The 16,233-nt window shown below is 37.9% G+C and overlaps 1 protein-coding gene across 4 annotated transcripts in view; it reads left to right on the top strand.

The window, feature by feature from the left end:
* Positions 1-16,233, top strand: part of ITCH (itchy E3 ubiquitin protein ligase) — a 120,405-nt gene that overhangs the window by 71,460 nt on the left and 32,712 nt on the right. For all 4 annotated transcript variants that reach the window (XM_005879788.2, XM_014550679.1, XM_014550677.1 and 1 more), the window contains 3 exons: positions 278-452; positions 6,984-7,053; positions 13,982-14,066. In XM_005879788.2, the coding sequence (XP_005879850.1) occupies positions 278-452; positions 6,984-7,053; positions 13,982-14,066 (330 nt within the window). The remainder of the gene's footprint in view (positions 1-277; positions 453-6,983; positions 7,054-13,981; positions 14,067-16,233) is intronic.

Raw genomic sequence — 16,233 nt, 5'->3', positions numbered from 1 at the left:
ATGTCCCTATTAAGTTTGCAACAATGACAAGAACATTGGAAAGAAAATGAAAACTTTTTCTCAATGACTATTTGAGACTTACTAAATAGACATTGTGTTTAAGTTCATTAATAGACCATTTCAGAATACATAAAATAAAAGGCTTCAGGTAAATCACAAGTAGTTTCTTAAGGTAAAATGTTACTAAACATGCACCAGGGCCAAGATGAAGTCCTGTTTAATTCTTATCTGTTTCACAAGTATTTGTTGATTTAGGTTGTTTTTTGTTCTGATTTAGCTGGGAACGCAGGGTTGACAACATGGGACGTATTTATTATGTTGACCATTTCACAAGAACAACAACGTGGCAGAGGCCAACCTTGGAATCCGTCCGGAACTATGAACAGTGGCAGCTCCAGCGTAGTCAGCTTCAAGGAGCAATGCAGCAGTTTAATCAGAGATTCATTTATGGGGTGAGCAACCTGTTGCATTATAAACTTAATAAGAATATTTGGTTTTTAACCTTTTCCTGAATAGGAAATGTAAAGCACTAATTAGAAGGAAGTTGTAAGTAAGTTGGCAACCTAGTTGTTGCTGTTGATATTATTTTTAGACCTTATCTCAACCATTCTGTGTATCTGGTTTGTTCTTTCCTATTTGAAATTTCCTGAAGTTCAACCTCCTTTATTTTGTTAATGTCAAAAAAAAAAAAAAGATGTTAGGACAACTTAAAAGCCATGGACAAAAGAATAGTAAAAATAAACCAAAACAATTTGAAAATAATTAAAACAGTTCTAAATTTAGTACTACCTAACTTAGCAGAACATTTGAAGGCTTGAATCTAAGAACACCTGACTCTTGAGTGGTTGTACAAAACTAATGATAGAATTTAATCACTTTGCAATGTATAAAGGTAAAGTATACCTGATAAATTATTTGATGTTTTGGGAAGCTACAGAAATTTGCTTTTTTATTGGATTGTGTTAAATAATATTATTCTGCCTTCAAAACCAAATTATCTTTGGTATAAAAAATTTCCTTTTTGGTCCTATACGGTTTGGCTAGGTGGATAAAGTGTCGGCCTGCAGACTGAAGGGTCCTGGATTCGATACTGGTCAAGGGCACATGCCCGGGTTGCAGGCTCGAATCCCCATCTTATGGGTGGAAAAACTGAAGCAGAGAGAAGTTAAGTAATTGGCTTTGTCACACAGTTATAAGTGTCAGAATCAGGGCTGACCATAAAATGTGCAAGCCATAGTTCATGCATGTCATCACTGCATCATCCTATTTATTCAGTGTTAGAGTAGCCTTGCCAGGTTTTAATTTTTAAATCTGAGACTGTTCCCAATGTATACGGTAGGGTCCCTAGGCCTGGCTGGCGATCAGGGCTGATCTGTGGGGTGACCAGTGGGTGGGGGGGCGATCGGAGGACCCCCCGCTGGCACCTGCCTTGGCTGGCAGCCTGGCGCCACCTGTTCACCAGCTCCGCCCCCTGCCACTGCTGCCCATCGCCTCCCTCTGCAGGGCGATTGGCAGGCGGGGTGATCAGGGGTGCCCCCGCTGGCAGCCACCTTGGCTTGCGGCCTGGCGCCGCCCACTGGTTGGCCCTGCCCCCCAATCGCCACCACCAGTTGCCTCCCTCTCGGTGGGCAGTGCACATCATAGTGGCCAGTCATTCCACTGTTTGGTCGACTTGTATATTAGGGTGTTATTATATAGGATTACTTTTTTTACACAATTATTTTTCCTGCCAACTTCTGTAGATAGCTATCACTATCAATTTTTATCTCTTGTCTACCTTACCCTTTTTTTTTTCTACGTTGTTTTACATTTTCTTTTCTTTCTAAATTATAATCAGCTTTGGTACACCTGGACAAATTTCTTCTAGGTTTTAATGACTAGCTTTTCTGCCTTCTTTAAAGCTAGTTTCCACATGGGTGTCCAGTGGATAGAGCATGGATTTTGGAGTCAGACACATCTGGGTTCAAATCTTGGTTCCACACTTTCTCTATATGATTTTGAGTAAGTTAACTAACCTTATCAAGCATCATCTGTATCCTATATAATAAAAGACAAAAAGGGTAATTAACCGTACCTCCGCTACACTTCCCATTGGCTAATTAGCAAGATATGCAAATTAACTGCCAACAAAGATGGTGGCCGGCAGCCACGCAGCTGAAGCGAGCAGGAGGCTTGCTTGCTCCAGTGATGGAGGAAGCCAAGGTTCCCTGCCTGCCGCGGCCCGGCTCTGAGCTCTGAAAGCAACAGCTCCAAAAGCAACAAAGTTTCAATTATAGAAGCTAAACAAACCCCAGATACCTGCTTTCAGCCAGCTGCGGCCTCAGAGCTGGGAGCGCCAGTGATGGCAACAAAGTTTCAATTATAGAAGGTAAATAAATCCCAGAATAAAAAAAAAAAGGAAAAAAAGGAGAGGCTGGGAGCTTCAGTTGCTGGCCGGCCTGAAAACAGCCCTTAATTGGTTAATAAAATTATATAGGTTTCAGGTGTACAATTCTATAATGCATGGATGGACCTTGAGAACATTATGCTCAGTGACATAAGCTACTCAGAGAAAGACAAGTCCCATATGATTTCATTTATATATGGAATCTAATGAGCAAAATACATGAACAAACAAAATAGAAGCAGATTCATAGATACAGAGAATAGACTGGCAGCTGTCAGAGGAGTGGAGGTTTGGGGGCTGGGTGAAAAAGGTGAAGGATTAAGAAAAGACAAAAAAACCTCATAGGCACAGTCAACAGTATGATGAACAATAATGAATTTAATCATGAAGGAAATCTATATAAGAGGCTATTATGCTAAGTGTCTGACCGTCCGACCAGTCACTATGACACACACTTACCACCAGGGGGCAGATGTTCAACACAGGAGCTTCCGTGATGCGCACTGGCCATTTACAGAGAAACAGCCCTGCAAACCTGGTGCCAACAAAGTAACACTCGGCTTCCCCCAAGTGGAACACCACCCCAGAGCGACAGCCCACCAAATTGTAGCCAACGCTGCCGAGACCCCATGGCACAAAATGCAGCCCACAGCCCAGCCTGGAAACGGTTGCTGTGGGCGCCGGGTAATGACATCACATAGCAACGCCTGGCTTCCTCTCCCTAGCGACAACTAGCTTCCTTGGAGTTTCTTCAGCCCAGGAACATGACTTGCTTTATAGCTAGGTGGAAACATTTTACACTTTAACCAAATGTCTGTGAAGTGTTTTCCCATGCCTCATCTCATTTGATCCTCACAGAAGTCCTGGAGTAGGTAGATAGGAGACTCGGTAGAATCCTATTTTCTTTTTATTAGCCGGAAAACAGAGATTTAGAAAGCTTAGAAACTTGACCCGACTAAAAAGAAGTAAGAAATGGTAGACCTTGAAAATGACTTCAGGTTTTCTCACTGCGCAGAATATGGTCAAATACTGCTCCAGTTAAATATTTTACCCTTTGTTCTCCCTGCGTAATCTACAATAATAATCTGCTTCATGTTGATATTTACTGCTGTGTTGCTGACAATTAACTGAAAGAGAAGTTGAGGTGCTTCACTGGGCTGGAAAATGTTTAGCTACATCAGAAAGCAGGTCTAACTAAACAAGTTTATTCTATATATATAAAAGTCTAAGTTGACTTGTGCATGCACAATACATATAAAGCTCTCGCTGGCGCCAAACGCATGCGTGTGTTTTGATCTGTCATTGTTGATCGTGAATTTGGTTGACACTTCTATTATAGAGAAAGGGCGAATAGCGATATAAAAATATTTCTTCTAATTAATTTCCTTTCAATGTGTGCGAATCCATGCACCAGGCCATTAGTTACTTTATAACATACCTATAATTACTTCAGGGGGTTTTCTTGAGGATTCTGTAAAATAAGTTTTCTTGTTTTGGGCACATACTATATGCTTACAAGTATTAGTTTTCATGTTTTCTTTCCCTCATATTCACAATTGTAATGTACCTTCTGTCTCACTTTTACAGTGCATAATCTTTTTAAACATTCTATTAAAGGCAAATTAGCAAATTTCTGGAGCACCTACAGTATATGGTTTCATTTTAAACCTGACCAATTTGATTCTCAAAGTCTTTGGAACTTTGCTTGAATTGTAGCTTTTACTCAATATCCATGATTTTTTTGTTTGTTTTTCTTTTCTCCTATTCAAAATAATTTGACTAATTTTCTGAAATTCTTACTTTTTGCTCTTGCTATAGAATGTCTTGTCATAGAATGGTTTTAAATAATAAAGAACTTATTTTAGTTTTCCTTAACTTAGCCAGGGACATGAACTGAATTGAATGAATTTAACATTCCTTTTTTTTTTTTTTCAGTACCTTTTAAATTTATTTTATAGAGAGAGATGGGGTGGGGAAGAGAGTAAGATAGAAACATTGATGAGAGAGAAACATAGATAGGCTGCTTCTTGGATGCCCCCTACTGAGGATCAAGCCTAAAACCCGGGCATGTGCCTTGACTGGGAATGGAACCGGTGACCTCTCGGCACATGGGATGACACTCAACCGAGCCACACCGGCCAGGGTGAATTGAATATTCTTAATACCAACTACATAAAAAGTTATGGGGTCATGGGGTGTTGCTGAGAAAGTCTAGTTATTGGGCATATGAATTTGCCTTTGTCTGACCCTGGTTACAGGGCAGTAGACACATATATGAGCATTTTTAACCTCAGAATGTGTATGTTGATGATGTAACACTGTGATAGCTCTTCCTGGCCCATGGCTTCACAGCTTATCTGTCCAGGGAGAGTCAGAGGGATAAGGTTGGGTATTAGAAAATAATCAAAACAGTTTTTCATATGCCAAACTTTTCAGACATGTTCTATAATCAGGGTTCAGTTCTTTTATAGTGTTTCTTCCTGGCCTCCCTACTCTTACTCCTTTTTATTATTGCATCTAGCAAGAAGAGCAAGACCAGTTCTTTTTTTTTTTTTTTTTAATTTTTTCCCCCCCATTCCCTCAAGACCAGTTCTTGACAGGTCTATCTTCCAAGAGCTGTTATATCGGAAACGGGTATCCCTCTTACAAGCTTTAAAACTTTAAATCGGTTAACTCAGTTTCTGCAATAAGTCAGTGACATGGGAAAAAACAATTGGGGGAACCTACTGTAGATTGAGACAAAGAATCAACCAAATGTAATGTGATGACTTTGCATCTGATTTGAACAAATAAGCAATCCTGCATTTAATGAAGGATTGAGTACTAGGTGATACAGTTAACATTGATTTTGCTGAGTGTGGTAAAGGTATTGTGGTTATGTAAGAATATGTTTACACATTTTATTTTATTTTTTTAATACATTTTTTTATTTCAGAGAGGAAGGGAGAGGGAGAGAGATAGAAACATCAATGATGAGAGAGAATCATTGATTGGCTGCCTCCTGCATAGCCCCTACTAGGGATCAAGGCAGCAACCCTTGACTGGATTCGAAACCAGGACCCTTCAGTCCGCAGGCTGACATTCTATCCGCTGAGCTAAACCAGCTAGGACTGTTTACACATTTTAGAAAGGCATACTAAAATACAGTACATGGGTGAAATGATGACAGATAACGTCTTTTTTTTTTTCTTTTAACCCGAGGATATTTTTCCATTGATTTTTAGAAAGATTGGAGGAGAGAGGGAAAGACAGAGAGAAATATAGATGTGGGAGAAACACATTGATTGGTTGCCTCTTGCATGAACCCTGACCAGGGCCTGGGCCAGGGAGGAGTCTACAACCCAAGGTATGTGCCCTTGACCGGAATCAAACCCGGGACCCTTCGGTCTGTAGGCCAACACTATACCCACTGAGCCAAACCTTTTAGGGCTGATTAAGTCTTGTATGTAGTTCTAGGCTTGTTAACTCCTTTCAACTGGAATTCTTTCCTTTTAGTCATTTGACCACCTATTCTTGCTCCACTGATTCTCTTCCCACAGTTCTTTGTATATACTATGTTCTGTATGTGATCCTTTCTTTTTGAGTTAGAAATACAAGATTTTTTGATGAAAGAGAATCATTGGTTGTCTGCTTCCTGCATGCCCTCTACTGGGGATTGAGCCTGCACCCCAGGCATGTGCCATGACCGCAGATTGAACCGTGACCTCCTGGTTTATGGGTCAATGCTCAACCACACCAACTGGGCTCGACTAGTAATTTTAAACACCATATACTAGTTGCTTCTTGCTTTCTTATCAAGTCTGATAATCTCTGCTTTTTAAATTGGGAAGTTTATTTCATCAACATTTACTATAAATTTCTATGTATTTGTGTTGAATCTGTCATCTTGGTATTTGGCTTTTATTTGCCACTTCTTGTATTTATCCTTTCCTGACTGATTGAATCAAGTATTTTGTATCATTTAATTTTATCTCCTCTAATGACTTTATCTTTATGCTCTTGACATTTTAGTTATGTTTCTTTGTGGTTTTTGTTGTTGTCATGTTGGTGGTTGATTTAGTGATTACAATATGCACTTTAATTTGACACAGTATATATTAAAAATATGCATCTTTATAGAGAAAAAAAATACAAGATTTTTTTCATTTCTCTGTTGACTCAGTACTGTTATTTATAAATGATTTTGGGGGGGTTATACACAAGTATGGCAAAAATTGGTTTACAGTTGTTAATACAATAATTAATAAATAATAATACAAGAATAAACTGTTGCTTACTCACAAGTATTTTTTTAACTTACTGATTTGTAGCTAAGAAGGAAAAAGTGGTCATGGGGGGGGGGAGAGAATGAGGATTATGCAGTTGTAATATTTGATTTTCAAATAATTTGAAACATTAAATATTGTTTGCACGGATTTTTTTTTTCTCCACCAAAGTGTATTGGCATTTATCCATGATTATGTGACACTTCTCTAAGATGTGAACTCTGTTAGAGTGTGTTATGTTGCACAAGGCCAGGAAAAGCATATCAGAACTTACAAGGTTGCTCTCAAGTTGTCCAAGTCCAATATTTCACCCTTTTTGTTGTTCTCTTTAGAATCAAGATTTGTTTGCAACAACACAAAATAAAGAATTTGATCCTCTTGGTCCCCTGCCACCTGGATGGGGTAAGTTACATACATTTTTTGTTGAATTTAGTCTTTTTAAAACTCAGATATTTGTGGATGATATCTTGCTCTTGCTTGAATTAATATCTGGGAATATTTTGGGGTGTGTTGGTTTAATTTAGAGTGCCAAGTAGGCATTAAATTTCTCCAAAATTCTAAGTTGACCTTTTATTATAGTAAACTTTTATTGGAATTTAGAATTATTTTATTCCTTTAAAGTTAAAAATATTTTGCTCAGCTATAAAAATAAATGGATTATTACATATAGCAATCTGATGGACCTCAAGGGCATAATGCTTTGTGAAAAGTCAATCTCAAAAGATTATGTACTGTATGGTTCAATTTACATAACACTCTCAAAATGCCGTAACTTTAGAGATGCAAAACACATTAATAGGTACCAGAGGAAAGATCCAAAGATAACTGTACAAATACAGGAGGTAACTTAAGTGGTTCTTAGGTAGTGGTGGAAGAGTTCTTTTTGTTTGTTTGCTTTTTAATATATTTTTATTGATTTCAGAGAGATAAAGGGAGAGAGAGATAGAAATACCAATGATGAGAGAAGAGAATCATCAAATGGCTGCCTCCTACACAGCCCCTACTGGGGATCAAGCTTGCAACCCAGGCTTGTGCCCTGACTGGGAATTGAATCATGACCTTTTGGCTCATACGTTACCAGTCAACCATTGAGACACACCTGCTGGGCATAGAGTTGTGTATTTTGACCATGGTGGTGATTACACAAATCTGTACATGGGATAAAAGTAAATAAAACTATACATTCACATAAATGAATTCAACTTTAAAAATTGGTGAAAATTAAATAAAATCTGTAGTTAATAGTAATTTACCATTGTCAGTGTCTTGATTTTGATATTGTACTATGCTATGTAATAAAAGCCTAATATGATAAGTGTCCGGTCGTCCATTCAACCAGTCAAAGCGTAATATGCTAATGCTGCTCAATCGCTCACTATGATGTGCACTGATCATCATGGGGCAGATGCTCTGACCAGTAGGTTAGCTTGCTGCTGGGGTCTGGCCGATTGGGACTGAGCCAGACGGGCTGGACATGCCCTGGAGCCCTCCCGCGGTCCCTCCCCGGCTGGCCAACCACCAGCATCCCTCCCCGGCCCTGATTGTGCACCAGTGGGGTCCCTCGGCCTGGCCTGTGCCCCTTAGGCCCGGCAGTGGTTCTCAACCTTCCTAATGCCACGACCCTTTAATACAGTTCCTCATGTTGTGGTGACCCCCAACCATAAAATTATTTTCGTTGCTACTTCATAACTGTAATTTTGCTACTGTTATGAATCGTAATGTAAATATCTGATATGCAGGATGTATTTTCAGGGGTCGCGACCCATAGGTTGAGAACCACTGCCTTAGAGAATGTTGGAGAGCTAGTTTTGGCCTGATCCCGCAGGCCAGGCCGAGAGGGCCCCACTGGTGCATGAATTGATGCACCGGGCCTCTAGTAGCTATATAAGGTGTCACCATTGGGAGAAACTGGTTGAAGGTTTATGAGATTCTTTGAATGACTTTTTTAAAAAAAATATATTTTATTGATTTTTTACAGGGAGGAAGGGAGAGGGATAGAGAGTTAGAAACATCGATCAGCTGCCTCCTGCACACCCCCTACTGGGGATGTGCCTGCAACCAAGGTACATGCCCTTGACCGGTATCGAACCTGGGACCTTTCAGTCTGCAGGCCGACGCTCTATCCACTGAGCCAAACCGGTTACAGCTCTTTGAATGACTTTTGCCACATCTTGTGAATAATATTTCAAAAAAAAAAGCCTAAAAAAATAATATTTTTATCACATGGATGCCTCCAAGACAGTTCAGAGTGTGGTTGAGTTGATGTTACCTGTAAAAACAGTGGAAGGGGCACGTGTAAGGATGGTGACTTTGTGTTGTATACCATCAAGCACATCACATGAGCATGCTCTGTTACTGAGTACATTTGGTACTTTATTATTATTATTTTTTTAATATATTTTATTGATTTTTCACAGAGAGGAAGGGAGAGAGATAGAGAGTTAGAAACATCGATGAGAGAGAAACATCGATCAGCTGCCTCCTGCACATCTCCCACTGGGGATATGCCCGCAACCAAGGTACATGCCCTTGACCGGAATCGAACCTGGGACCTTTCAGTCCGCAGGCCGACGCTCTTATCCACTGAGCCAAACCGGTTTCGGCTGGTACTTTATTATTAAAACTTCGTTAATACACCACATTCTGTTTTATAGTGTTATATGTCATAACACTGTAGCAATTTTCCAGAAGGTATTATATGGCGGTGTAGAAACAATTTTTCACAGAAGCCAAAGAGGATATAGAAAGTGGAAAACAGCAAAGAAAAGCTTGTTATGGAAACAGAACTGTAGATATTTCAGAATATTTGGGTAACTTCAGAAAGTGATATTTCTAGATAGTCTTATTGGGAAGCATTGGTCCCTAACATAGATTGCTTTAGCATTACATTACCGAGGGATGGAGGAAAAAAATTCATGTGTCAATAAAAATGATACTAGCTGTATAATATAAGCCTGCCTTTGAGAAAACCCATTGCTCTTAAGCAGTTATTTATCCTTAATGCTCCTGAGAATCAAAAAATATAATTGTTCATACTTATAACTGTATTGTTACCAGCTTGAAATAAAATCTGGACATGTGAAAATTGTAAATTTCTGTCTTCACCAAAGCCGGGTAGTTACTGTTAAGGAGTCTTTTGGCTCTGTTGGAGCCTCGGAGTATGGACAGTGTATGGTTGATATGAAGGTACTTTAGAAGAGGGGATGTTGCCCTTATCAGGCATATTGCATAAGATCTGTCAGATTGCATTCCCAGAAATGGATGGATTTTGTATGAACTAAAGAAACACTTTATTTCTTGAGTTTGTCTATGTTGTGTTGCAAAGGAGAAATTGAAGCACTGAAAGGATATATGTATTTATCCTTTTAATTTTATTACAGAAAAACCATGATCCAATGGCTTTTGTCAGAAACACCATTTTACTCCTCCAGAGCAGCTGCAAGAAAAATTGCTGCTTCTTCATAGCAGCATGAATTACAGTCATTGTTGCCTTTATTCAAAAAGCTTTTCCTGCAGCTGGTCTTGCCTTATGTATTTATCATAATCCTCATCATCAGAATCTTTCTTATTTTTACTTTAGCCATCATCTCCCTAAAATACTTCCTCTAAACACCCAGTCCCAGCTTATCCAGGTTATAAGAATGTTACCTTGTTTGTTTTACATACATTCTGCTTATTTTTAGGTGTCACAGTCCTTGAAATTGAAGTGTGCTCCCCTTCCTAAATGAGTTCATGATCATTCTGTTACTCAGACTGAGCACTGCTTATGACTGTCTGCTTTGGGGGCATATGCCTTATTTGTGGACCCAGTGACAACACTGGTACTGTGACAGATGAGATCCACATGACATCCTCAGGATTGACCCAGGAAATAAAATCCCAGTTTATATTCTGTGTTTACGTTATGAAACTGACAGCCTTATTTTTGTGACACCATACATATTTAAATCTAATTTCCTCACCTTTTCAGACTTTTAAATGCTAGGACAGACATTATTGTCTTAAAAGATTTTCTTAGCACATGCAAACTATAAAGGCTGGATAATGAATAGTTTTGGTTAAGGAGTCTTTTGGTTCAAAAAATGTAGTCTAACAGGCCTTTTTATATAGCTGGGTTTACCCTTCAAGTATAAAGATATTTATTTATTTTGAGAGTTGCCATGAAAGAATACATAGAACAAGAAGAAGCTTCTCTTTTTTACTGTTTTATTCATCAAGTCAGGAAGTGTTCTGATGTGCATTCAGATTTGATGTTCAGTAATTTCAGTATTGTTTATCATGTGATTTTTCAACAAAGTAAGAAATCAGTTCTACAGCCACAGTTCTTCCTCTCATTGAACAAATGAGCCTTCAATTTGCAAGTACATCCATCCACCTTTGAAATTTTGTTTTTCACAGCCTCTTCTAAAAAATGCTTATATCAGCAGTATATACTTAGAACATAATAGAAAATACGTTTTCTATTAACTTTATCTTGCCTCATGTTTGCTCTTTTTTTGGATACTTGCATTTATCCTTTAATTTTCTTTCTTGATTACAGTATTACATATGTGTCCTTACCTCCACCCCCCCATGCCCTCACCCCTCTGGTGTCTGTGTCCATTGGTTATGCTTATATGCATGCATACAAGTCCTTTGGTTGATCTCTCCCCCTCATGTTTGCTTTTGAAGAGAAAATCTCTCGTCCTAAAATCTGAACTTACATGGCAGATAAAAGATGAATATATGCTTAGGATATTACTTTTAGATGAAAAATATTACTCTGCAAAATTCTTTGGAATCAAGAAATTTATAGATTCTGCAAATATATTTTAATTTTTAAAATTTAATGTGACTGCCAAGAACATGAACTTACTTTGTTGCCTTTAGCCAGCTGTAGTAAGTGGGTGCTTCTTTTTGCCTCAGAATCAATCTTAAAGTTGATTACATGTTTCCACACTCAAGATGCCATGATCAGCGAAACCAGTGTTAATATTCCTTTTGTCACAAGATGCAGAGTCCCATTTTTCTGTATATCATGCACACCTGGAGTTCTGTTTCCATTTTAGTCTCAGCTAATAGAAAGTACTGATATGGCCCTAGCTGGTTTGGCTCAGGGGATAGAGCATCGACCTGTGGAATGAAGGGTCCCAGGTTCGATTCCAGTCAAGAGCACATGCCCGGATTGCAGGCTCGATCCCCAGTAGGGGGCATACAAGAGGTAGCCAATCAAAGATTCTCTCTTATTGTTGATGTTTTTATCTCTCTTCCTCTCCCTTCCCCTCTGAAATCAATAAAAATACATTTTTTTTAAAAAAGAAGAAAGTACTGATATGTCAGGAGTGGGTTCATGATACTGAAAAATATGCCCCTTCTAACCCCCCATATCATCACTGCTACATGAAATCATGGAAGCAGTGCTAGAGATACTGTTAAAAGTTAACAAATATTTACTTGCCCTAGCTGGTTTGACTCAGTGGATAGAGCGACGGCCTGGGGACTAAAGGGTCCTGGGTTCAATTCCTGTCAAGGGCACATGCCGGGGTTACGGGCTCGATCCCCAGTAGGGGTGTGCAGGAGGCATCCAATCATTGATTCTCTTTCATCATTGATGTTTATATCGTTCCCCTCTCCCTTCCTCTCTGAAATCAATAAAAATATATTTTAAAAAAACAACAACAAATATTAACTTGACAAGGCTATATAATTTGGCCTAAGACTCATCTTGCAATACTTTGCTTAGAGAAAGATCCAAAGGCTCTAAATAAATGTTATTTTAAAAATAAATACAGCCTGGCTTGTGTTGCTTAGTGGTTGAGTGTCAGCTTATGAACCAGGAAGTCATGGTTCACCCAGTCAGGGTTGCCGGCTTGATCCCCCCAGTAGGGGGCATGCAGGAGGCATCTGATCAGTGATTCTCTCATCATTGATGTTTCTAGCTCTCCCTCTCCCTTCCTTTCTGAAATCAGTAATATATACTTGTTAATCCTTGCCTGAGAGTATTTTCCCATTGATTTTTAGAGAGCATGGAAGGGAGGGGGAGAGACAGAGAAGAGAGAGAAACATTGATGTGAGAGAGACACATTGATTGGTTACTTCACACACAAACCCTGACCAGGGATGGGGATCAAGCCTGCAACTGAGGTACGTGCCCTTGACCGACTCAAACCTAGGTCCCTTCAGTCCCAAGGCCGATGCTCTAACCATTTTGCCAAACCAGCTAGGGCAATAAAAATATAGTTTAAAAAAATAAGGAAACAAATAAAAATAGGTACAACTTTTTTAACTACATGAGATAAAATTTGACTTCTTAGCATGGAATTAAATTCAAAATTTCATTTGAAAATTGCTAATTTTTAGAAAATGTTTTTTATAAAGTTGGAATGGAATGTATACTCTGTAATACTTCAGTTATTTATTTTGAGACATCTTGGCCAAATTTAAAAATTCAGATACAAGAAGTGACCTATCTTTTCAAGAATTAATTGGTAATGGAGCACAGAAGTGTGAATAGTTCAGAACAGTATTAATATTAAAATTTCAAAACTATCTGGTTAATAAAGGAGGAAATAACTCCACATGTCTTCTCGACCTTAATGAGAGCTCAGGGAAGCAGGGAACATTTCTAGAACGGGAACAAGAAAACAAGGAGAATCCTAAAGCAAGGGGCAGGGGGAGGAAGACAAGCAGCAACTTCAGACGCAGTAAATTAAAGAACTGAGCCCTGCTGCCCAGCCCTTGTGCAGGAAGTTACTATAGATAGTTAGGATTTGGGAGCTGGGTATATTATTGAATAGGACATATTTTGAAACAATGTCTTTCCTAGTTGAATAATGCCAAGCATGTAACAAACAAGTTATATTATCCCCATTATGTTTTAAGAAATGAGATGGTATAGTATGGCGGGGGGGGGGATGCCTGAATGAAGGCCTGAGTTTCCATCCTGTCACTGCCACTTAATTCTGAGATCTTGGGCAAATAACTGAGTTTTTTTCAAAATAAACTAAAATCACTTACCCAATGAGACTTTAAGGATAAATGAAGTCATCTCTGAAAAGTTAAAATGGTTAATTAATAGTGCTGTTGTTAGTTGGATTAAGCAGAAAGATTCTTTGAGCAGGACATTGTGAATTAAGTATGTTTAGCTTCTAGGATGTAATCATATTTTTATAACTTTAGTGTATATAAATTTATTAGTGAAATAATAAACCTTTTAAAGTTGTGATTTAAAAACTACAAAATCAACAGTATAATGAGAAATGGGCAAATTCAGCTCATTTTATTATTTTAGTTTAGCGAAGAAGACTATGCCAGCTCTAATGCTTTGCTTTGTTTGTTTGTTTAATTTAAGAAAAGAGAACAGACGGCAATGGTAGAGTATATTTTGTCAACCACAACACTCGTATTACACAATGGGAAGACCCCAGAAGTCAAGGGTAAGAACTTTCGTTTACTGGTTTATAAATAACTCTTAAAGATTGTACCCTGTTTCTGATTCAGTTAGGAAAAGGATCAGTTACATATTCTTTCCACAGAGGCCTTAAACATTACTCATTTGCATATCTTATAAAGAGAAAAAAATTAAACTATTTAATATAATGGATGTGAATTTCTTGAGAGTATAGGGGGGAAAAAATCACTGGCTTGTGCCAATACATTTAAGTATTCAAAAAAACCTGTTTATTATTAGTAAGACCAGATAAGTAACTCTAAAGCAGGGTTTTGCAACCTGGGATCCACTAGATAAAATTCAGGGAGCTTGTGACTTAGGGAGAAAAAAATTAAACATTCAGTTTCATTAACCTTTACCTGAATTTCCATTGTGATTGTAAGGTACAACCAGAGTAGAATTAGTAATGCCTAGGACAGGGGTGGGCAAACTTTTTGACTCGAGGGCCACAATGGGTTCTTAAACTGGACCGGAGGGCCGGAACAAAAGCATGGATGGAGTGTTTGTGTGAACTAATATAAATTCAAAGTAAACATCATTACATAAAAGGGTACGGGTTTTTTTTTTTTTTTTTTAGTTTTATCCATTTCAAACGGGCCGTATCCAGCCCGCGGGCCGTAGTTTGCCCACGGCTGACCTAGGGCCAGGGGGAAGGGAACAATGGGGACATTATTGTTTAATAGGTATGGAATTTGAGTTTGAGATGATGAAACATTCTGGAGAATGGACAGTGTTCATGGTTGCACAGCAGTGTGAATGTATTTGATGCTGCTGAACTATACGCTTAAAAATGGTTAATAGGGAAAATTTTATGCTAGGTATATTTTACCAGGATTTAAAAAAGTAAAGTAAACCAGTGAGATGCACCTATGAAAAAACAGTGGTACAATCTGGATGTACAAGGCAGGATGATGTCTTTTTGCTGTTATTTTCTTTTCATTTTTACCTATTTATTTACTAGCTACTTATTTAAAATTTACTAGATAAATTGTATCTAATATAGTCATTCTTAAGTCTTAGAGTTATTTCTTAGAGTTACTGTAGATATTTATATGTTATAGATTACTACCATAGGCCAATTTGGAACAGAAGATTCTAAGTACACTTCCCTGTAGATTCTGTCTTAAGGAGGGGCATTCTTTATTAATTAATGTTTTTGGCCTTTTGTCTTACTTTAACCTTTGACATCTCCAATTCGTGCAGCAAATATTTATTGTGTGCCTACTATAATGTTGGGGGCATTGGGACTGTAGCAGTGAACAAAACACAAATAATCCTGTCTTAATGGAGCTTACATTCTAATGTTCTTCATTTCCTTATTGTAAAGAAGTTTTTGTTTCATGAAAATCATTTGAGAATTTTTCAGCAACTTTGATTAAACCATAGGCATGTAGTACCACACTCCCTAAATCAGGAGCTGATGTCCATACTCATTAGTCCTAATGTGTCTTTCTTCTTACAATTTCCATAGGTTAATATCATTCTCTACAGAACAGATTATTATCATTATTATTATTAAATGCCCAACAGACATTTTAAGTTAAAGTTCAGACTTACAATATAGAGCTTATTCGACTGATAGATTATACGTATTTATTTTTTTAAATGGTTAAGTTACCATGCTGTTTTAACTTCTTAGAGACTGTCCATGTTACACCGATATTTGATGCTGTTATTTCTGACTTTAATGAATCTTTTCTTTGCCATTTATGTAATAGAATATGATTTTGGAAAGTTATTTAAATTGTATATAAAATAGAGTGGTACTACTTCCTGTAAAACAACGAGTGCTTTTCCTTATACTAGCGTTAGTTCCCCTTTTCTTTTCTTTTCTTTTCTTTTCTTTTCTATCACATTCTAGTTGTTTCTTTATAAAAGAGGACCTTATGTTCTTTTGAATCCACAATAATATCCAACAGCTTGTTATAGTATTAGTACCATCTATTCCAGTGATGGCGAACCTATGACACGCGTGTCAGAGGTGACACGCGAACTCATTTTTTTGGTTGATTTTTCTTTGTTAAATGGCATTTAAATATATAAAATAAATATCAAAAATATAAGTCTTTGTTTTACTATGGTTGCAAATATCAAAAAATTTCTATATGTGACACGGCACCAGAGTTAAGTTAGGGTTTTCCAAAATGCTGACA

The sequence above is a fragment of the Myotis brandtii genome, unplaced genomic scaffold (genome assembly GCF_000412655.1).
Source record: "Myotis brandtii unplaced genomic scaffold, ASM41265v1 scaffold61, whole genome shotgun sequence".
Lineage (NCBI taxonomy): Eukaryota > Metazoa > Chordata > Mammalia > Chiroptera > Vespertilionidae > Myotis > Myotis brandtii.
Note: the sequence above shows the minus strand (reverse complement) of the source record. Positions and strands in the feature narration are given on the sequence as shown.